The 20,450-nt window shown below is 37.9% G+C and overlaps 3 protein-coding genes across 3 annotated transcripts; 1 reads left to right on the top strand and 2 right to left on the bottom strand.

Annotated features, from left to right (window-relative positions):
- Nucleotides 1-2,770: 2,770 nt before the first annotated feature.
- LOC119424020 (catechol O-methyltransferase domain-containing protein 1) lies at nucleotides 2,771-7,973 on the top strand. The gene is made up of 7 exons (XM_037691477.1): nucleotides 2,771-2,908; nucleotides 3,936-4,060; nucleotides 4,164-4,269; nucleotides 5,711-5,829; nucleotides 6,317-6,371; nucleotides 7,338-7,471; nucleotides 7,547-7,973. Exons 1-7 carry the CDS (start codon nucleotides 2,827-2,829, stop codon nucleotides 7,697-7,699), a joined length of 774 nt encoding a protein of 257 aa, XP_037547405.1. The 5' UTR covers nucleotides 2,771-2,826; the 3' UTR covers nucleotides 7,700-7,973.
- Nucleotides 7,974-7,998: 25 nt separating this feature from the next.
- LOC119424019 (voltage-dependent anion-selective channel protein 2) lies at nucleotides 7,999-11,571 on the bottom strand. Its single transcript, XM_037691476.1, has 9 exons — nucleotides 11,443-11,571; nucleotides 10,352-10,423; nucleotides 10,167-10,216; nucleotides 9,647-9,799; nucleotides 9,513-9,565; nucleotides 9,202-9,429; nucleotides 8,891-9,041; nucleotides 8,750-8,807; nucleotides 7,999-8,659 (listed from the first exon to the last, which is right to left on the bottom strand). The coding sequence occupies exons 2-9, from the start codon at nucleotides 10,416-10,418 to the stop codon at nucleotides 8,568-8,570; spliced, it is 852 nt and encodes a 283-aa protein (XP_037547404.1). The 5' UTR covers nucleotides 10,419-10,423; nucleotides 11,443-11,571; the 3' UTR covers nucleotides 7,999-8,567.
- Nucleotides 11,572-14,353: 2,782 nt separating this feature from the next.
- samd8 (sterile alpha motif domain containing 8) lies at nucleotides 14,354-18,958 on the bottom strand. Its single transcript, XM_037691088.1, has 5 exons — nucleotides 18,402-18,958; nucleotides 16,703-16,798; nucleotides 16,482-16,599; nucleotides 16,242-16,392; nucleotides 14,354-14,672 (listed from the first exon to the last, which is right to left on the bottom strand). The coding sequence occupies exons 1-5, from the start codon at nucleotides 18,956-18,958 to the stop codon at nucleotides 14,365-14,367; spliced, it is 1,230 nt and encodes a 409-aa protein (XP_037547016.1). The 3' UTR covers nucleotides 14,354-14,364.
- Between the last annotated feature and the right edge of the window lie 1,492 nt (nucleotides 18,959-20,450).

Genomic DNA, 20,450 nt, shown 5'->3' with positions numbered 1-20,450 from the left:
CACATATTGTTCCAGACGAGCAATTAAAATCCTGTGATCAACTGTGTATGTATTTAGTTAACCTTAGGCTACATTTAGCTTTTAGCTTGCCTTTTGATACTATCCAGTCTTCTTTTAGCTTAAACAGCTTAGTAATAGTCTCTTCCACAAATTTCAGCAGTCCTTCGCACTCAGCAATGAAAAATTCAAGTTGTTTAGTACAAATGGAGTTCTCTTTAATCATAAATAAATTTATACATTTTGAAGATAGTTTGGTGACAGTTAAGACCTTTTGATTTAAAGCTGGACAATGCAAATGACTAGTTTCTTTTCTATACATGTTTTAAAATTGTGTTTCCGATCTTAACATCTCTTTTTATCCTTTTAGGTAATTTAAAGTTTTGGCCACATGCACAGAGAGCAGCAGACACCTGATTTTATTTAGCTAAAATAAAAACACACAACCACACACACACACACACACACACACAAGCAGGTTCACTCACTGCTCCACCTTCAGCTCAAAGGTCAAATATTAAGGCACAACATACAGAAACTAAACATCCTCATGGTCACAAATGTGCAAATTGTTTGCGGTCATGCAGCTGTGGGTCCAATCAGTGTCATGTGACTAACGTTTAAACCTCTGGAAAAGAGGCGAACTGTTCACGAGGCCACATGTGAAAAAGTGACGTTAAAAAGGAACAAAGACATTCACAATAAAGTGTGATGGCCTACCATCTGAGTTCCATCCAGTCTTGATTTTCACCTTGAATCCTGCACAGATCTGAACACCTTGATGCACATGGGAGGTGGGCGTGGCCTCATAATTTCTGGACTGCTACCTCCCCAGCATGGACATGTCATTAGTTTTGTACCATTTATGCAGACACTTACAACGATCTGTGCACGGCACTGCATCACAAAATCACACCCACATTGGGGTTTTGTCCTCTGTTGAACAAAACAAATGATAAAACTGAAGACACTGATACTAAACTGAGCCAAGTTGGTGTCACAGGACTTGGATTACAGAAGCCTGAAGGATTGTGATAGTTAGACATGACGGTGCTGCCCCTCTGTGCATGAGCAAAGTTATTGCATGGCTTCTCCTGTGGCTTATTATTTTTATATATATATATAACAACCATAAATCTCTCATAAAGGAAGTCAAAAGCTTGTAAATAATTCATCCTGTATTTATCAAAATCCAACAGTCTGCAGGTAAAAATATTAGAATTACAATTTACCAGAATAACTGAGTACATGTAAAGCTAGTGGAGTATTTAGGATTTTGCCAAAATAACTATATATATATATATATATTTATATATTTTTTTTTTATTTTACTTATTCTACTATATATATGTATATACAGTAACTATACATACCTAAACAAGCACAGATACCAAATCTACAAAAAAAACTATGTCAAATATTAGATGAAAGTCTTACTCGTATATTAGTATTGTTATTGTTTATCATATATATATATATATATATATATATATATATATATATATATATATATTCTTTTGGTTTTTTTACATTTTAGGAAGTTTTTGTGTAAACCTTTCTGTTGGTGATGTTACACTTGAACTTCCCTTCTGTGGGACAATAAAGGCTGTTTCTGTTCTATTATTTATATTATATTATATTATATTATGTTATATTATATTATATTATATTATATCATATTATATTTTATTATATTTTATTATATTTTATTATATTGTATTCTACTCACCAGCAGAACATGGAAGAGCAAATAAAGGTGCATTCTTTATTATGCTTTTAAACCTTAATATTTTATTTTTATTGAACCTTTATTCCTACAGGTCATCTCATTGAGTCACGAGGAGAGAGACGTGTTTAACAGCTTGAAAGTTTGTGTCCTGTAACAACAATGAACACATTCACATAAACAGGAATTAAAGAAACTATGATGGAAATGCCAATGCAACAATGCACAACAACCACGTACATTTATACGCACAGTTTGTACTTCACTTTTAAGAAGTGTCAGCGAAGGTACATGCATTCTAACGTTTAAATAAAAACTTTTTAGTAATGTTTGTATAAATGCATTTATTGCATATACTTTATGGGGGTTTAATATTATGTGTAAGAGGCTGCACTCTTCCTTTTTTTCATACCACAGACAGAAACTCAATAAAAAGTTCATTTAGAAGGAATAATGTACTTGAAATGATGATAAAAATGTGAATAAAACTGCATGTAAGTGACATCTACTTGCACACATTTTCTGCCATAAAAGCTACAGTAGGTCATATGACCCTTTTAGTTATCATTTAAGGAAGAAATCCTTCACCAGTGGGTGTCTGAACTCCACATACTGCTCCATCTGTGGTGAGTGTTTCATCTCATGCCTCCAGTTACTTTGCATTATCTTCAATAATGAACGCTGTTCTTTTAAATACTAGTTTTTTATTTTAACGTTTGGAGCTCAGTATGCACCACTCTTAAACAAAGCTTGTCTTTCTTAACACATTGCGTGTGGTCAAATTAATGCTGCGAGAGATAAAGGAATTGCTGCAAAGATCGTCTGGGGATATAAGTTTTAACAGCATCTTTAGGTTTTTGAGAAGAACAGGGAATTTGGAAAGGATTTAGTTGGGGTTTTTTTTTTAGAATCTTGTCCATACTCCAATCCAGAAGGTGGCGGGAATGCACCTTAAGCTGTTTGCCAACCGCCATAAAAAGACAAGAAGAAGAAGAAGAAATTAATGCTGCGCCTTTGCTACCAGTGTTACGGTAGAGTGATGAGGCAACCCGGAAGTAGAGCCATAAACACGTAAAGTAGTCCATCCCTTTCCCCCAAGTAGTATGTCACATCGTAACGTTTCTAAAGAAGCTCTGATCGGTTCCATTACACTCGGGGTTGTTTTTGTCGCAGGATATATCTTCGGTAAGAACAAATACATTTAGGTTTTTAATTTATTCATACAATATACGAACGATTTTTGCTACACTAGGGTAACCTTAAAGGCACGGTTGCGCATGCGTATTACACACGGCTGTCAGAGGGGAGAAGGCGTTTTATAAATGTTAACGTTTTATTCGGATTACAGTCTGTAAATTGGGAGAATGACGTTTCTTATTGAGTTTATTTTAAAAAAGTTATTTATTATAGCTGTAGTTTCGATGCTAAAAGAGTCAAAGTTTAACAAGAGTCATCTCAAAAGAGGGCAAACAGGTTTAACCTGGAGGATGTATTACAAGTGTTTGTTTGTTTGTTTGTTTTAGCTTGGAATAAATTTAGAGCTGGGGAAACTATTCTCATATGTATTTACATGGGATAGGCAAGAGCACAGTTCCTGTTATTGTGTTTTTATCTATAATATTTAATTTTCAAATAAAGGAATAAGGCAGTGATTGTTGTAAAAGGATGTGAAAGGCCGTGGTTTTGTTTTTTGTGAGCCTAAATTTTAGATTGAATTCAGCATATTATAATGAAGCTCCTTAATTTTATTGTTACAATTCCCAGCTTTCATTTTTATATATAAACCTACTGCAGTTGTTTTTTCCCCCCTGTTGTATTTATGCTGTTCCTATTTTTTACATCAGCTGTGCATTGTTGAATTTTTATGCCACAGTCCGGTTTACCTTGTGTTCCTTCGGTTATTTTTGTAAACAGATTTTGCTGCTTTGTTTTGGAAAAATAAAGTTTTTAGCCATTTCCTCAAGCTCTTCGCGTTCAGTCTGCATTTTGAGTCCGAACGTCGTGCAAACCGTAACAAATCCTCCGAAATTGAATTGTCTTACAATTCCCCGCTTTCTTCTTTATCTGGTCCTCTTGCTGTAGATCCAATCACTCCATTTCCCCTCTGAGGTCATTTAAGTCAGATCAAATTCAAGTTAACCAGATGGAAGTTTACAATAAGACGTGCAGCCTGACGTCAGTAAGGCCCTTATTGTTTCATGTTCCCCATCAGGAAAGAGGAAGTCGTCCAGAATGAGCATCTTTAAAAGTCATGCCAAGGGCAAAGACAACCCACTGATGCAGTATGTCCTCAATCACTCCCTGAGAGAGCACCCGGTCCTCCAGAAACTCAGGCTGGTGAGGAAACATCTGGATCACTGCTCGCAAACTCTAAGCTCCCAATGTTTTAAGAGGGAGTTTGGTTTTGCAAAGTCACTGGTGCAACTGGCGTTTCTTTCAGAAAACGATGGAGGACTCCTGGAGCATCATGATGGTGGCCTGCGAGCAGGCGCAGTTCATGGCCAATTTGGCGAAACTAATTAAAGCCAAGAAGGCGTTGGAGATCGGTGAGTGTGTCCGTGTTCTTATTGTTGCACATTTAAAACAACACTTGTTCCAAGTGCTTTACAAATGTAAGAAATGCAATAAAGAGGAATAAATTACAGGAGCAGATGCTGCAGAACTGCAAGAATTTATTCCCTCAATTCACGTTTTTATACTTTAAATGACAAAAACTCCTCATTGGTGGGAACAAATGTATTAAAATTATTAGAGTGGACTTTGTTTTCAGCTGTTTTGTGCTCCTTTCTGGTTCTTCCTGCTAACGGCAACATTTTTGTGCTTTTTCAAACTTCATCCTAATTTTAATTTATGCTCCTTTCAGCGTATTTCTACTATTTCACCTACTGTTTAGACATTTTTATGCTAATTTTAGCTTTTTCAGCTTATTCCACTTTTTTTTTCACTAATTTTAACATTTGTCTGCCTAATTCAGCAAAAATGTGTTTGCTCCACTTCCTTCTGGTAATTGAAGCTTCTGCATGCTTTTTTAAGCTACTTTTCAGCTGTTTTTTGCTCATTTCAACTGTTTTCAGATAATTTCCACTTGTGCTCATTTCAGCTTCTTTCAACCTAATTTGGAAAATGTTCTTTCTGCTTTCTTATGCTAATTTAAGCTTGTTCTACCTGTTCAGCTACCTTTTTTTAGCATTTTCTAGCTAATTTTGTCTGTCAGATAAATTAGTTTTTGTGGTAATTTCTGCTACTTTTAGCCTTATTAAATTATTTCTGATAATTTCAGCTTGTCATAAGCCTTTTAGCTTAATTATGCTAGTTTCAGTTTTGCTGCTATTTCAGCTACTGTTTAGCTGTTTTTATGCTAACTTTAGCTTTTTGAGCTAATTCCACATTTTTTTTAATCTCATTTCTGCTTCCTTCTGGTAGTTTAAGCTTCATTCTGTTTTCTACGTTTCAGACTTGTTTTTTTTTTACTTATTTCAGCTTTTTTTTTAGCTAATTTCCTAATTTTTGTGCAAATTTCTGCTTATTTAAACCTTACTCAGCTTTTTTCCTGCTAATTTAGGCTTGTACTTCCATTTCAGCTACATTTCAGCATGTTTTTTTAGCTAATTAAGTTCTGCTGTAAGCATTCACGCTGCATTTTTGCAGGAAATGCAATTTCTGTCATTTATAAAGATTTTGAGTGCTGGACCTCTTCTGTTCATGTCACGGTTTCAGAATTTCACTATAATCAACTTACTCAGGCTATGAGAGTGAGTTTTGGATCCTTAAAGTCAATAATAATTTCCTGGTATCTGGACCATCTAAATATTGTTTCAAGCTGTTGATTACCCATCTGCCTAATCCAGCTTGTCTACCAGCTTCTGATGCAGAAGTGTTTGTTTGGGTCATAGGGTGGTTTTTGGATAAATTATGGAGGGTTGAGCTGTAAGAAGGTTCTTTCTCCACTCGTTTCCTGATTTTAGTTCCTGTTTGTTGCATTTCCAGGTGTGTACACAGGATACAACACACTGAGTATGGCGCTGGCTTTGCCTGAGGACGGTGTTGTTGTTGCTTGCGACATCAGTGAGGACTACACGAACATCGGCAAACCGTTCTGGAAGGAGGTACAGCGCGCGCCCGTTCACGACTTTTACACCTTGTGATGTTGTGCAATGCTAATGATTATATACACCTCAGGTAACAGATGTTCTGTTTGATGAGGGGGTCCATAAATCAGCTTGAGCAACAGGCGGTTAATAATTTATAAGACTGCTGAAAGGAGTGCAGTAAAAAAAAAAGTCTTTTTTGTCTAAACTTTTAAATAATTGTGCGACATTTTCAGTTTCCAGTCATTCAAGTGTCTTTTTTCATATTGGTATGAATGAATAATTGCATTATTTACTTTTTAGGACAAATATTGACACTGGAATATTAACACTAATGAGCTGATAAATAAAAGAGACTCCAAATGTATTTTCATTTGTCACAGTGAATAAAAGCCGTCTGCTTCCTCCACGTGCAGCGGACGTACACCGGTTTAATTCATTTGTAAAATATTTCCGGAAATAAGCCAAAGATTTGCTTAACGTTTAACATTATTCTGGTTTTCAGGCTGGAGTTGAGAAGAAAATTGATCTACGCATTCAGCCAGCCTTGAACACCCTCGGTACGGTCACTCATCTCTTTTCTTTCTCTTTACAACTTTGACTGGGATTATCGTGGATTAAATGGAAGGAAAGTCATTTAGATTCCTTCATTTCATCCAGATACCAAGTCTTGATGGGATACACCCGTTAATGTTCTATTTTTTTTCAGCTGCTTGCTGAAATAAACAGTAAATGCATCCCATTTGTTTTTATTTTACCCGTTGCTTCCATCATTTTGACATCAAATAACTGTTTAAAACTAAATCCAATCCCAATAATAGAAATATTCTTATTTGTGTGATAATTTGTGATCATCACGTATTGCTCCACTGTTTATTGATGAGTAACTTACTTCTGACTACGTTACAAAACTATCCCTCCATTTCGGCAGAAAATCAGCGGCCGGAAGCACCGTTGGCTTCTGGGTAGTGTAGTTCTTTTTTTACTGGCATTACAAAAGAAAACTACAAAATGGCAGTGCCTGTCCGAAGTTTTTTTTTTTTCTGTTAGCGTTTTATACCGTACCATTCCAATCACGTGAGTAATATTAAAGTTGACAGTCGTTGAAAAACTGCGAAAGTCGAACCGCGAAGTATCGAGGGACTACTGTAAATCACTTTTGTGCAACGGGTCTCAGGTGAAACGTTTGAAAACCAGTTCTGATTTACAAACATCTGTACATTTAAAGGGTCCACTTATCTCAACAAACATTACACCTCCACCACCATGCATTTGGCATCATGTTTTTTGTTTTTACTGAGCCACAAACCATAATTAAGTTTAATTCTAGTGTATTTTAACATATGCGAGGCCTCAGATTGACCTCGTAGGGTTTTGAAGTTTTCCTGAGCATCGTTTTCACGTCAAGGTTGTTTACCGTTTATTAGAAGCTGAAATATGATCGACTAGAATAAAAACGGATCTACGACGAGACCTACTTACAAGTTTTGCACAAATATATCCTGATCTCTTTTCCACATTTTCAGATGATCTCCTCTCTTCCGGCCAGGCTGAAACATTCGACTTCATCTTCATAGATGCGGACAAAGTCAACTATGATAATTATTACGAGAAGTCCCTGCAGCTGCTCAGGAAAGGAGGCGTCATCGCAATCGACAACGTGAGAGCGTGAAACCGAGACAGACGAGTTGTTTTCAGAGGCAGGTTGAGTTGATGCATCTTTGTGGTGCTGCAGGTGCTGTGGGGCGGCAGCGTGCTGAACCCGTCTCCCGATGACGCCGACACCGTGGCCATCGACAAGCTGAACAAGAAGCTGCACAGAGACGCTCGGATTACCCTGAGCATGCTAACGGTGGGAGATGGGCTCACGCTGGCAATCAAACTTTAAACTTAAGAAGCTTCTGGATGGGTGACAAGTGCAATTTAGGTTTTTTTTTTTTAAAAGAACAGCAAAATAAAATCATTAAAGTTCAACATTTCTGCAGCTATACGACGCTCGTCAAAGCTTGCATTTAGCCGGGCGAGTATTTTCTTTTAATTGTACGACTAATTCAACCGTTTTGAGATTTATTTTAGTTTTATTATCTGAATGAATTCACACTGAACATTCCTTTTATACTCCTCAACTTCATGTCGCTTCATATTGTACCGTAATTAAACAAAATGAGAGAAATATGGATTTCAGGTCTTTATTGTATTTAGTAACGCACAAACTCCTCCATTAATGTTTCAACAGGAAGAAAAGTGGACGAGTCAGGTTTTCATTCAAGTCACAACGAGGGGAGGCAGAAATGCATTTCGCTTCATCCTATAAGGTGTCAGAACTCGTACAGAATCATAAAATCTATAGCAAATATGAGCAGCAACGACTATAAGCTTAAACGTTAATAGAATATCAATAAAATATGTAAATATAAGGAATTAAACTATTAAATGTATATTCCACTGTGCAAAAATAAACACCTCCAATTTACATGATTATACATCTCAGCAAAATAAGTTTGTCCCCAAAAACAAATTCTGGATTGTCAAACTAAAACGAGCACAACCTGAAGGATTTTTCACTGAAGGAACGACCTGATGAATAAACACAAGTGCTGAAAGGACTTCTTGTAACCCGTGACAGGAGGGTGGTGAAAATGTACTTTGTTTTGGCCTCGTCTTTAAAACATATTTTACTAGCCGTCCGAGAACACTGTAGACCAGATCCTGCTGATGCTCTACTAATTTTTTTTTTTTTAAAAAGCAGTGGATTCTCACGCCTCCAGCTCCAGGCCTAGACCGAGCTTGTGGCCGCCAGCGTTGATGCTCTTCCCATCTACTAACGCTGACAGGGTGAGTTTCATACCTGCGAAGTTCATCAAGTGAACAACAAGTTCAGGATGCGTTTAAAAGGGGTTCACAGAGAATTGGTTATTTAAAACATAACGGTTCTTACCAGGTCGCAGAGTCTGGGTGTATCCAATTCCTACCAAGCTGACATTATTCACCTTCATCTGGGGAAAAAAAATGTCAGGATTGTTAAAAAAAATACAATAAAATCTACCAGACAGCCACCTAATTACTGGTAGGTACTTACCGATAAGGAGGCATTAGAGTCTAACTGGTATTTAGCAGCAATTCCGAAGCGAGTGCTGTTGCTGCCTGCGGTCCAGGCAAGATTCACAGCAGTCTCCAGATATTCATTTACCTTCTGATAAATGGATCCACTAAACTCTGAACCGTCATTTCTAAGTGGGGAAAAAAACAGCAAAACAGAAGCGTGATTCTTAAAATATGTTCAACAAAAAAAAAAAACTTGTGTAATATTGAATACTGAGCATCTTTGGAAGCGGTTTCTGTAGATTAAAAGTCCTTAATCTGGGTTATGTGTACACTTGAGCAACCTACATGTTGGTGTGGAGCTGGAAGTCTCCAGTCTGGTACCCAACAGCAAAGTTGCTATGGGTCATCCTAGATTTGGCCGAGTCGATGGACATCTGGTAGCCTGCGAGCCAACCCTCATAACCAGCCACCGCTGCCCCGTGGATAGTTGGACCGGCAAAATCTAAATCTACGTCAACGCCGACGTTAAGGTGCTCTCGCTTATACGAAGTCTTCACTTTACCGCTCTTCTTGCTATGAAATTCAACAACAAAAGATGCAAATGAATAAAGATTAAAAAGGATTTTACACGAATTAGATGTCGACGTCAAACTTACCCAGTGTTGGGTGAAAACGTCGTTTCAAAATTAAGTTTCAACCCTTTGGTGATCTATTAAAAATAGAAAATATCACAATTTAGAGCTGGTCAATTAGTAGAATGAGCTACATTAAGGGGAAGGTTTTAACTTACTTTATCCTCGACACAAACTTCTGTCCCAAGGGTGTTTTCTGTGGTCCACTTCTCCGTGAAGGTCAGCCCATATTCAGCCCATTTGTACTTGGTTTCCAGGGCACCGATGACCTTGCTGGTGTCTACATTAGATGATCCAGATGTTTTAAATTCCTGAATGGAACATAAAAGGTTATTAATCCTAGCTGGAGACAATACAGCACGGGCAGCACGTCTAATTCCCAAAATGTCCCCCGGGCGCTTTCAATAGCTGCCCACTGCACCACCTGGTGGTGGATGGGTTAAATGCAGAGACTAATTTCGCCATTGTATGGAAACATACAGTGCTGACATTGTGATGACATTATTATTATTATTATTATTATTATACAGCATAGAAAAGTTTAATTATCTCTTAAAGATTAAATAAAAACGGTCTCAAACCAAGTAGATGTAAGGATAGTACTGATATAACCACGAGCGAATCATGAGCTCTCAGTGCTGATACCGACTGCCTCTGCACAACAATAGTTCATCTCACCACTCCGGTTGAAGACTTGGTCTTCACATCAAGCTTAATCAGCCCAAACCCTGCAAGGACAACAACTGTGATCAAACACTTCCTGCTCTGATAAATTTAGTCCAGCAAGCAGAAACGTTCTCAGCACGTCTGCAAATGGAAACTTATAAAAAAAAAAGAATGTCAATTCTCTTGCTTCCAGTTACCATATCCTTTGTTGAAGATGTCCTTAGCGGATTTTCCCAAGTCTGCGTACATTGGAGGAACTGCCATTTTACCTGAAAGACAAGAGTTAATACATTTTTCAAAACTATAAAACAAAGTGGCAAAGAAATTATACATTATAGTAATAAATTAACCATTTTTAGTCCATTACATTAAATACATTTACAAAAGCAACAAAAACCTTATAACAGCACGGTTACAATTTCCAGGATGATCTTTGTAACAATGAAAAGACTAAATTGTTAATAAAAGGTAAAGTTTTAAAATAGGTTTATCTTGTCAGGGTGCCAGTTTGGTCAAGTTCATTAAACATTTACCATTTCTACAAGATGACATGAGAAGAAAACTATAGTTTTATCCTTTATTTACAATGTAAATGAAGCACAAACATGATTAATCATGAGCAAGACTGATTCAAAATGCACAAATAAAGAAAGTTTACACTTTTGTTGCAAAAGGTTATGATTAGCAATGGGTTTTACATTGTGATTATGCAATATTTTAATCAGTGTAAGATGACTAATCAGCAACTGATGAGACCCTAAAAAGACTTTTATACAAAAAAAATGTATAAAAGTCAGGGTTTTCAATTTAAAAACGTTTTTTAAAGCGTTGCTTTAATTGGGCTGGCGTCACTTTAATGTACGTGTTTGCGTGACACCTAAAGACTGTCAAGGTTAAACTAAAGGCTGCAGCACTTTACAAACAGTTTGCATCAAGATTCATTTAAACAAACAAAAATTAGTGTTCAATCAATGACATCATTTCTATAGAAGTAAATTGTGAGCGAGGCGATTTCAACGCAAACAGCATTTAATGAATGACATGCAGAGGACGTCCAGGTAACTTAAGTTAGAATAAAGTTGACGCGAGGTGGTTTTATTTCGCTCTTTTATATTAAATTCCTACGTAAAACATGCGGACATTAGCCGCTATGCTAAGGGAGTTTAAACTGAGAAGGTGGTAGGGGGCGTTTTCCACCAGTCAAGTAAGATGTCAGCTTACCATAAAACTCAAGAACAAAAAAAACAAAAAAACACTTCACGAACACATGATGTAACAAAATACTTACCGAGAGTTGGGACCGTTCAGGTACTGAAGACTATCAGATTAAAAACGGGACTAATTCTTTCCGAAAACCCGGCGTAGGACAATATGAAGGAGACACGCAATAAAAAACCCTACGACCTCGGCGCCGCAGGACCCTGAAATATAGGTGTCTCTTTTTGCCTGACTGAAATCAAAGCGAAGGGTAAAAACTTTGAACCTCCCTCAACGGATTCATGCCATAATTTTATGATTTCGTTGTCATTATTTATATTTTTCTTATTTATAAACGATGACAGTTGTGACAAAATTGCACATCCTGCACACCGGCATAAACGAGACCCCTATAAATCACCATGGTAACCGTTACGCCATTAATTATTTTATTTTGTTTTTTTTTACGCCAATAATTAACCTAACGGGGAAATGCAGTATTTTGCTTCAAGAAAAAACTTTATTTGAAGAGGAAATGTAATGTTTCAAGTTTTAACACTAACGGGAAAACAATAACTACTTTTTCTGACACGTTTTGTCTATTGTAACTGAGGCAAAAATACACGTGACTGACTGTGATAAATGTACAATTCAATTTAATAAAATGTCATTTGTTTTTGTTTTTTCTTTTTTTTTTAATTAAAAAATACATTTAATTATTATGGTTTCACAGTCACCCCTCTGAGATAAAAGTTAAATAAAAATAAATAAAAAAACTGACCAGTATAGAGGGCTGTAATGGTTTTGCGAACTTACAAAGACTGTAAGAGATGAATAATCTCAAATGGATTTATTTCCTGGTAAAATGAAGGTTTAAAAATTTAAGACATTGGCACCAAAAAATTAAAATCAACCCTGAAATTAGCCAAATCTGAAAAGTATCTGAAAATGCAGAAGTCTAAACTGCCAGAAGGGAGTTGAAATGAGCTAAGAAATGTAGAATTAGCTGAAAAAGCTAAATGTAGCATAAAAACAGCTAAATAGTAGCTGAAATAACTGAAACCAGCAGAAGCTGAAAGAAGCATAACAAGTTGAATTTAGCAGAAATCACCACAAAAACTTTAATTTATCTGAAAACGGCTGCTAGAAAATGCTAAAAAATAAATAAAAAGGCAGCTGAAAAGGTAATTAACAGAAGAAAGCAGAAAGAACATGTTTGCCCAATTAGGCTAAAAGAACAATAAATTAGCACAAAAAGTAGAAATTATCTGGAAAAGCTAAAATTAGCACACACAAAAAACTGCTGAAAGGTAGCTAAAAGCTTAAATTACCAGGACATGGGGAGAGCACATTTTTGCTGAATTAGGTAGAGAAAGGTTGAAGTGAGTTCAAAAAATGTGGAATTAACTGAAAAGCTAAATAGTAGGATAAAACAGCTAAATAGCTGCTGAAATAGCAGAATCTTGCATAAATAAGGTGAAAGGAGCATAAGTTGAAAGGACAGGAACAAGTTAGAAAAAAAAATGTAATTGGCAGAAAGAATCTGAAAGGATCACAAAACAGCTGAAAGTAGCTGAAAAAAAGTTTGAATTTGCACAAGGAAGCTGAAAGAAGCTGAACCAGAGTAAAATGTGAAAGAAGCAGTAAAAGATTGTAAACAGATCTAAAGATTTGAAGGATGTAAAATGAGCTCAATTCATTTTCTCTGAGAAAAAAGTGGCAGAAGAGGCTAAATATTTCTAAAAGCTAAAGTTGCACCAGTATCAAGTCATATCACCCTTCTCCTGAACGAGCTGAACGTTTTGATATTGTGGAACGAGAAAGATGCCAAAAAAACGTATGGAAGAAAAATGGATCACAAAAGAGTGAATGCTTCATGAGCACTCGCACAGTAAGAACAATATTCCACAATATTTCTTTTTCACGTGCTCAGATGTTTTTGTGACAAGTGAAAACAAAGTCAGATTTTTCAGCTCTTTAATGAGAAATGTCAGACCAGAAACAATGTGGCTTTAACCAACATTACCCTTTGCCAATCAAAGGACATACTGGAGCGTTAACGCTCTGTTTTAGAAAAATCCTGTTGCTAACACATTGCAATGATCAAACCGATGATCGCCTATTAAAGTGGCAACTTCCATTCAATGAAACATACTTTCTGTTGAAGTCATCATTACATTTAAATAGCACACCGTCAGTCAATAAATAGTACAAAGCAACTGTAAACATAGCTCGCCGTGTGCATGTTAATCTCTTTATAGGGGAATATAAAAATACCTATTCACAGTATTAAAATAAAATAAATACTAACACATTTTAGGGATCTGTTTAGCACAGATTAGAACAAAGTCAAATGTATCATATTAGGGAAAATGTCTTGGTGTTAGCCCTGTAAGCTCCAGTGGACAATGAACTTTCAGCTGAAATTACACGTACATTCAACAGAAAAAACAAAAACGTGAAAAAGTCTAACATTTCTACAAAGCAGACTCCAGCACTGAAATACTCAAGGTAATTGGCATTAAGACGTACAGAAAAAAATAGTAATTCAAAGGTATTTGGCTGATTATGGCATTTTTTGAACAAGTTTTCTAGAAAACAAAACATAAAAACCAGAACTTGATGAACTGTAACGATAATCTTTAAATAACCAGTAAACCGTCCGTCCATCAGGTTTTACAAAATGACATCGCAAACATGACCTCGAGGAAATGACATTTTATAAATATCACAAAAATCTACCATTTACAGATTAATGTAAATCTATACCTGCTGTTTAAAGGTACGGCTTGATAATTAATGGCCTTGGAGATAAATAAAACTTTAAAAGAATTTAAATCAAAACAGATATTTTAATTTAACCAAAATAAGATGGAACTGCCCAGTTACAACCCAGAAGTATGGCTTTGTCTGTTCCGTCAGGTATCTGTTGTTGAGGATGTCACACCTCCTCAGTTGGCAACTTGACAAAGCAAACATAAAAAAATTAAAGTAAAAGATGATTTGCAGCCATTTATTTTCCAATGAGCCTTTTCAGCACAGCAGGTCTGGAGAAGGGCCAGCAGTACTCGTTGGGGACGGGCCCGTTCACGTTGCATTCGAAGAAAGAGAACATGGGGAACCAGATGCGGGCTCGCCGGCTCTGCTGGTACGCCCGAGTGTTGGCTAAAGTGTGGTAGTACAGGAAGAGTCTGGTAGTGATGTAGAACGCTATAAACACATCGATGGAGTAGTGTTCATGAGCGGCCAGGATGAAGAAGATGCCAAAGAGATTGAGGACCCAAGACAAGGTGTGAATAAAGTTCCAGCTTCGTGGAGTGTCTGAGAAAAGACGAGCAACGCACAGATTAAAAGATGAACGCAGCGAACTGTTGAGTGTCGAGGTCAGATTAAAAAGACTCTTCTACAACTACAGACAAGAATTTAAAATTGGGCTTAAATGAATTTCCTTCATAATTTATTATTAATTAAAAACTTTTTATTTAACGTTCATGCAACACATAATTTCCTTGCATTCTATAAAGACAGACCAAACAATTTAAAGTTAAATCTTTAGAGAGCTTATAATTTTAATGTAGCTTAAGTTGTTTTAAACTTTTCTACCAACCTGATTATTAAAAGCAACTTTACTTATAGAGCAGTCCCTCGGTACGTCGCGGTTCAACGTTCGCGGACTCGCTCTTTCACGGTTTTTCAAAGTAAAATTGAACATGAGGAAAAAAATAAATTATACACAACACACGGTTGTCAACTTCAATATTACTCAGGTGATTGGGACAGTACGAGATACCGTACAGTAAAAAGTTAACGAAAAAATAAAATACTTCGGACAGGCATTTTGTAGTTTTCTCTCAATGTCACTGTATCGCCACTCAAAAAAGGACTACATTTCCCAGAAGCCAATAGTGCTTCCAGCCATTGCCTTCTGCTGAAATGGAGGGAAAGTTCTGATCCAATCTGAAAAATTTGGTGCTTATTACAGTGACTTGGGCACCCAGCAGATGCGGAGAGCTGCACAGAACCCACTGAGAACCAGACCAGAACTGGAGCAGAACTGAACCCCCAGACCTAGGTGAACTCGAGAGCTGCTAGCCAGCCACGAGGACTTCTGAACGTGGATGCGCGCCGCCGTAGGGCCGGCCTCTCTCCGGAGTTCACCGGGACTTTTTCATCTCTCTATCAGACCGCTCAATCGGACCACCGGTCTCGCGCCGAACATCCTAAGATCCGCCCGCCTCCCAAAATGCGCTTTGGCACTCAAGGGCTGCACAGAACCGGAGCAGAACCGAACCCCCAGACCCATTTGTGAATCCGAGAGCTGGTAGCCGGCCCACGAGGACTTCCGAGCAGGGGACGCGCCGCCGTAGGTCCACCCTCTGGGGTCCACCCTCTGGGGTCCACCCTCTGGGGTCCACCACCACTACCCCGAGCCAGAGAGCCGACCAGAACCAGCAGGATAAGTCTGCAGAAACAGAACCGAGTCGGAGCGGAACCAAGCCGCTGCTGTTCTGCAGAGCTGGCGAGTACATTTGTTTATTTATTTAGTAAATATAGTAATTATAGTAGTTCTATATATATGGATCCAGAATGTAACCTCCACAATAAACGAGGGACTACTGTAGTTTCATTATGAATTTATATAAAAAAGAAGCTGTTAATAAACTGCTGCTTAATGTGAATCAAAAGAGAACATTTTAATCAGTTTTGTAACAAGAGGCAGTAATCTTACAAGGACAGGGCACTTTGTTGCTGGTAAAAATGTTTTTTAAATATAAAAACGACTTGACTGCCTGGAAATTTGTTTCTCTTCTTATATTTTTGTAGAAAAACTAAATAAAGCCCAAAGGAACTCTGACGTTTACAACACGTGTTGCAACAGAGGCCACTCACACTCCGTGACGAAGAAGTTAAGCATGGTCAGAACGACGGTGTGGCCACTGAACATGTAGTCGCCACACGTGTGCACTCCCGTCAGCGTCATTCCAAAACCACTCCAGATCGCTACAGCCCGCTGCAGTTTGGCCCACATGTCACCATACATCTGCATGAACAGAAGCAGAGAAACTGGTTAACAATGTCAACTTTAAACAAGCGTAACAAAATTAATATAAAAAATAAAGGTCACATCACCTTTCCTGAGCACTGCAGATGTTGTCCCGGCACCGACAGGGAGGTGACAAACATGGTGATGCAGCGAAGCATGAACACCGTCCCCATCAGGCTGCACAAGCGCCGCAAAAGGATGGACCTGCACGTTGCAAGAACCAGTAAGTTGGACCAAGCACTGGTTTCAGAAACACGTGTTTAGCAACTGTATCCAAGAATTTAAAAAAATTAATGCTGGACTCAACCTATGTTTATGTAGCAGCAAAACCAGAAGCCAGATGTTACAGAGAATCACTCCGCACGCCTCGGCCATGGCAAAGGCCCACGGTATTCTAGGCACGCTGTTAAAGAGGAAAAACAGTCAACAGGGCAGGTATACAGGTGCTGGTCAAAGTTAGAATATCATGAAAAAGTTGATTTATTTCAGTAATTCCATTCAAAAAGTGAAACTTGGATATTATATTAATTCATTACACACACACCGATATAAATGTTTATTTCTTTTAATGTTTAAGATTCTAACTGACAACTAATGAAAAGTCCAAATTCAGTAATCAGTTAATTAACTCAAAACATCTGCAAAGGCCTTTAAATGGTCTCTCAGTCTAGTTCTGTAGGCTACACAATCATGAAGAAGACTGCTGACTTGACAGTTATCTAAAAGACGACCATTGACACCTTGCACAAGGAGGGCAAGACACAAAAGGTCATTGCTAAAGAGGCTGGCTGTTCATAGAGCTCTGTGTCCAAGCACATTAACAGAGGTGAAGGGAAGGAAATGATGTGGTACAAAAAAGTGTACAAGCAATAGGGATAACCACATCCTGGAGAGGATGGTGAAACAAAACCCATTACAAAATGTGGGGAACATTCACAAAGAGTGGAGTGCAGCTGAAGTCAGTACTTCAAGAACCACCACACTCAGACGTATGCAAGACATGGGTTTCAGCTGTCGCATTCCTTGTGTCAAGCCAGTCTTGAACAAGAGACAGCATCAGAAGTGTCTCGCCTGGGCTAAAAACAAAAAGAACTGGACTGCTGCTGAGTGGTCTAAAGTTATGTTCTCTGATGAAAATAAATTTTGCATTTCCTTTGGAAATCAAGGTCTCAGAGTCTGGAGGAAGAGAGGAGAGGCACAGAATCCATGTTGCTTGAGGTCCAGTGTCAAGTTTCCACAGTCAGTGATGGTTTGCGGGGCCATGTCATCTGCTGATGTTGGTCCACTGTGTTTTCTGAGCTCCAAGGTCAATGCAGCAGTCTACCAGGAAGTTTTAGAGCACTTCCTGCTTCTGACCAACTTTATGGAGATGCAGATTTCATTCTCCAACAGGACTTGGCACCTGCACACAGTGCCAAAGCTACCAGTAACTGGTTTAAGTACCCTGTTCTTATTTGGCCAGCAAACTTGCCTGACCTTTACCCCATAGAAAATCTATGTGAAGAGGAAGATGTGATACACCAGACCCAACAATTCAGAAGAGCTGAAGATCACTATCAGAGCAACCTGGTCTCTCATAACACCTGAGCAGTGCCACAGACTGATCGACTCCATGCCACGCCACATTGCTGCAGTAATCCAGGCAAAAGGAGCAACAACTAAACATTGAGTGCTGTACATGCTCATACTTTTCATGTTCATACTTTTCAGTTGGCCAACATTTCTAAAAATCTTATTTATTTATTTATTGGTCTTAAGTAATATTCAAATTTTCTGAGATACTGAATTTGGGGTTTTCATTAGTTGTCAGTTATAATTATCAACATTAAAATAAATAAACATTTGAAATATATCAGCAAGTTTCACTTTTTCAATGGAATTACTGAAATAAATAAACTTTTTCAGGATATTCTAATTTTATGACCAGCACCTGTACAATCCATCTGACAGAAAATACATTTGTTGTTTCTTGATGTAATAAAGCTACGGCAAGCCGTTATACTAACCTGTCAAGAAAAATGTCTGGCAGCGGAGGGTATGTGCGCATGTCGGGCACCCTTTCATGCACAATGACCATCACAAAAGATGTGAACCCGAACACAAACACCACATACACAGAGCTGAGCACCGTCTTCCAGTACTCGGGGTCGAGGCGCCTCATCTGCTGCTTGTACTTTCCATTAGTGTACTGGTTGTACTCCTCTCCCACCGGGGCCGTGTCAGTGCTGTCACAGTCTCTGCCTGGGTCTCCATTACATAGCCAGTCCGAGTTGCTGCCAGAGCTGGAAGGAGAGAGGCCGTCAAAGGGAACGCCCAACTCCTCCAAGATGTCAACGTTCTGTTTCTGAAGCTTGCGGATGGACACCATGAGCCTCTTGATGTCGCCCAGCACCTTGAGCTCCAGAGGCGGCGAGCGGAGGTCATACTCACTGAGGGCGAGCAGACTGGTGCCATCCAGTCGATGCTTATTGCACAGCAGATCCACATAGTCACAGAAGCCTTCTTCTTTCAGCCATTTAGAGACGTGTTTAGGCGTCCAGCGACGAATGCTATGTTGGGTCATTTCCCCTTCACTCTGAAAAAGAGGAACAGAAACATTTCAGAGTGGATATCGGTCTTAAAAATCCTCCTCATTCATAAACAAAATAACCCATGAGGAGTTAATAATGTTAGGCACACTTACTCTGCAACACTACACACAATGCTACTTCATAAATTATAAATTAACTTAATGGCAAAAGTAGGAGGCACAAACAAGAGGTACACGAGGAAATTCATAGTTTTGGCAACTGCATTATGAAAATACAGAGAATTAGTAATCTACACTTACACTTTCATGAAAAACACAAAAATGTAGTTCATTACTTTTATAGTATTTGTTGAGTTCATAGTTTTTATGCTTGTATGTGTTCGTGTACAGCACTTTGGCCAACGGTGTTGTTTTAAAGTGCTTTATAAATAAAGTTGTATTGTATAAACGAGCCCAATGATTCCTCTGGATATTTAGTGCATTTAGGCTTCTAGTCAAAGCAATAAATAATATTAATAGCGCATTAAAAAGGTAATGAATAACTATTTCAGCTCAACTTAAATACAAAATTATAACAAATTCAAGTTTGTTGTTAAGATGCATAATTTATTGTCTTATTATTCCATCCTCTGGTGATGTAAATCTCCCACCTACAACCTAAATCACTGTTGAACAGCTTTGGAGGTCAGGAGACTCTTCTGCTGCTCACTTTCTTATAACCTAAACAAGCTAATTAAAGGACATGTGGAGCTAAATGTTCGACAGACGTGAATCCAAATCAAAGCCTCCTCCTTTCTGTCCTACATACGTTGCCCTAGACTACCTGTCTACCAAGCTAGCTATTAGCCTTTGCTAGCTTGATATCAATGCGCGTCCTTTTACTCACCCGGTTTCAGACGTAACTTGAAGACGACACGGAACCTATTTGTTCAGATAACTAACTAAGCGGCATCCCACAAGAATGGCCAGAAACCGTACTAGCGGAATTTGCGGTAACAATAACAGCTTGGTGGAAAACATTTCGCAAAGCCTTCGCGCATGTTAGCATAGCTGTTGATAAAGACAAGGCCGTAATGCCTACAAAAGCCGCGCACGAAAAATCTGCAGCGTGGAGCTGAGTTATTGCGAATCAACAGCGACACCCAGCGTCAAAACTGTGTTACTGCAACTCGGCGTTTTTATTTTCATTTCATTTTTATTTAATTTTATTTATTTATTTTATTTTAATGAATAAAGCAGGGCAGAACATTTGAAAAAAAAAAAAGAATTACCTTTGAAAAAACAACAAAATCACGACAGCATTTGAAAAAACGGAATTACATTAAGCCGAAGCAGAAGTGGCCCGAATCACATTAGAAAAAACAGAATTACATTAGAAAAAACAGAATTACATTAGAAAAAAACGGAATCGCATTAGAAAAAAACAGAATCACATTAGAAAAAACGGAATTACATTAGAAAAAACGGAATTACATTAGAAAAAATGGAATCACATTAGAAAAAAAGAATTACATTAGAAAAAACT

The sequence above is a fragment of the Nematolebias whitei genome, chromosome 17, assembly GCF_014905685.2.
Source record: "Nematolebias whitei isolate Nwh7 chromosome 17, NemWhi1, whole genome shotgun sequence".
Lineage (NCBI taxonomy): Eukaryota > Metazoa > Chordata > Actinopteri > Cyprinodontiformes > Rivulidae > Nematolebias > Nematolebias whitei.
The sequence above is the reverse complement of the archived record's forward strand: the minus strand, read 5'-3'. Positions and strand labels throughout refer to the sequence as shown.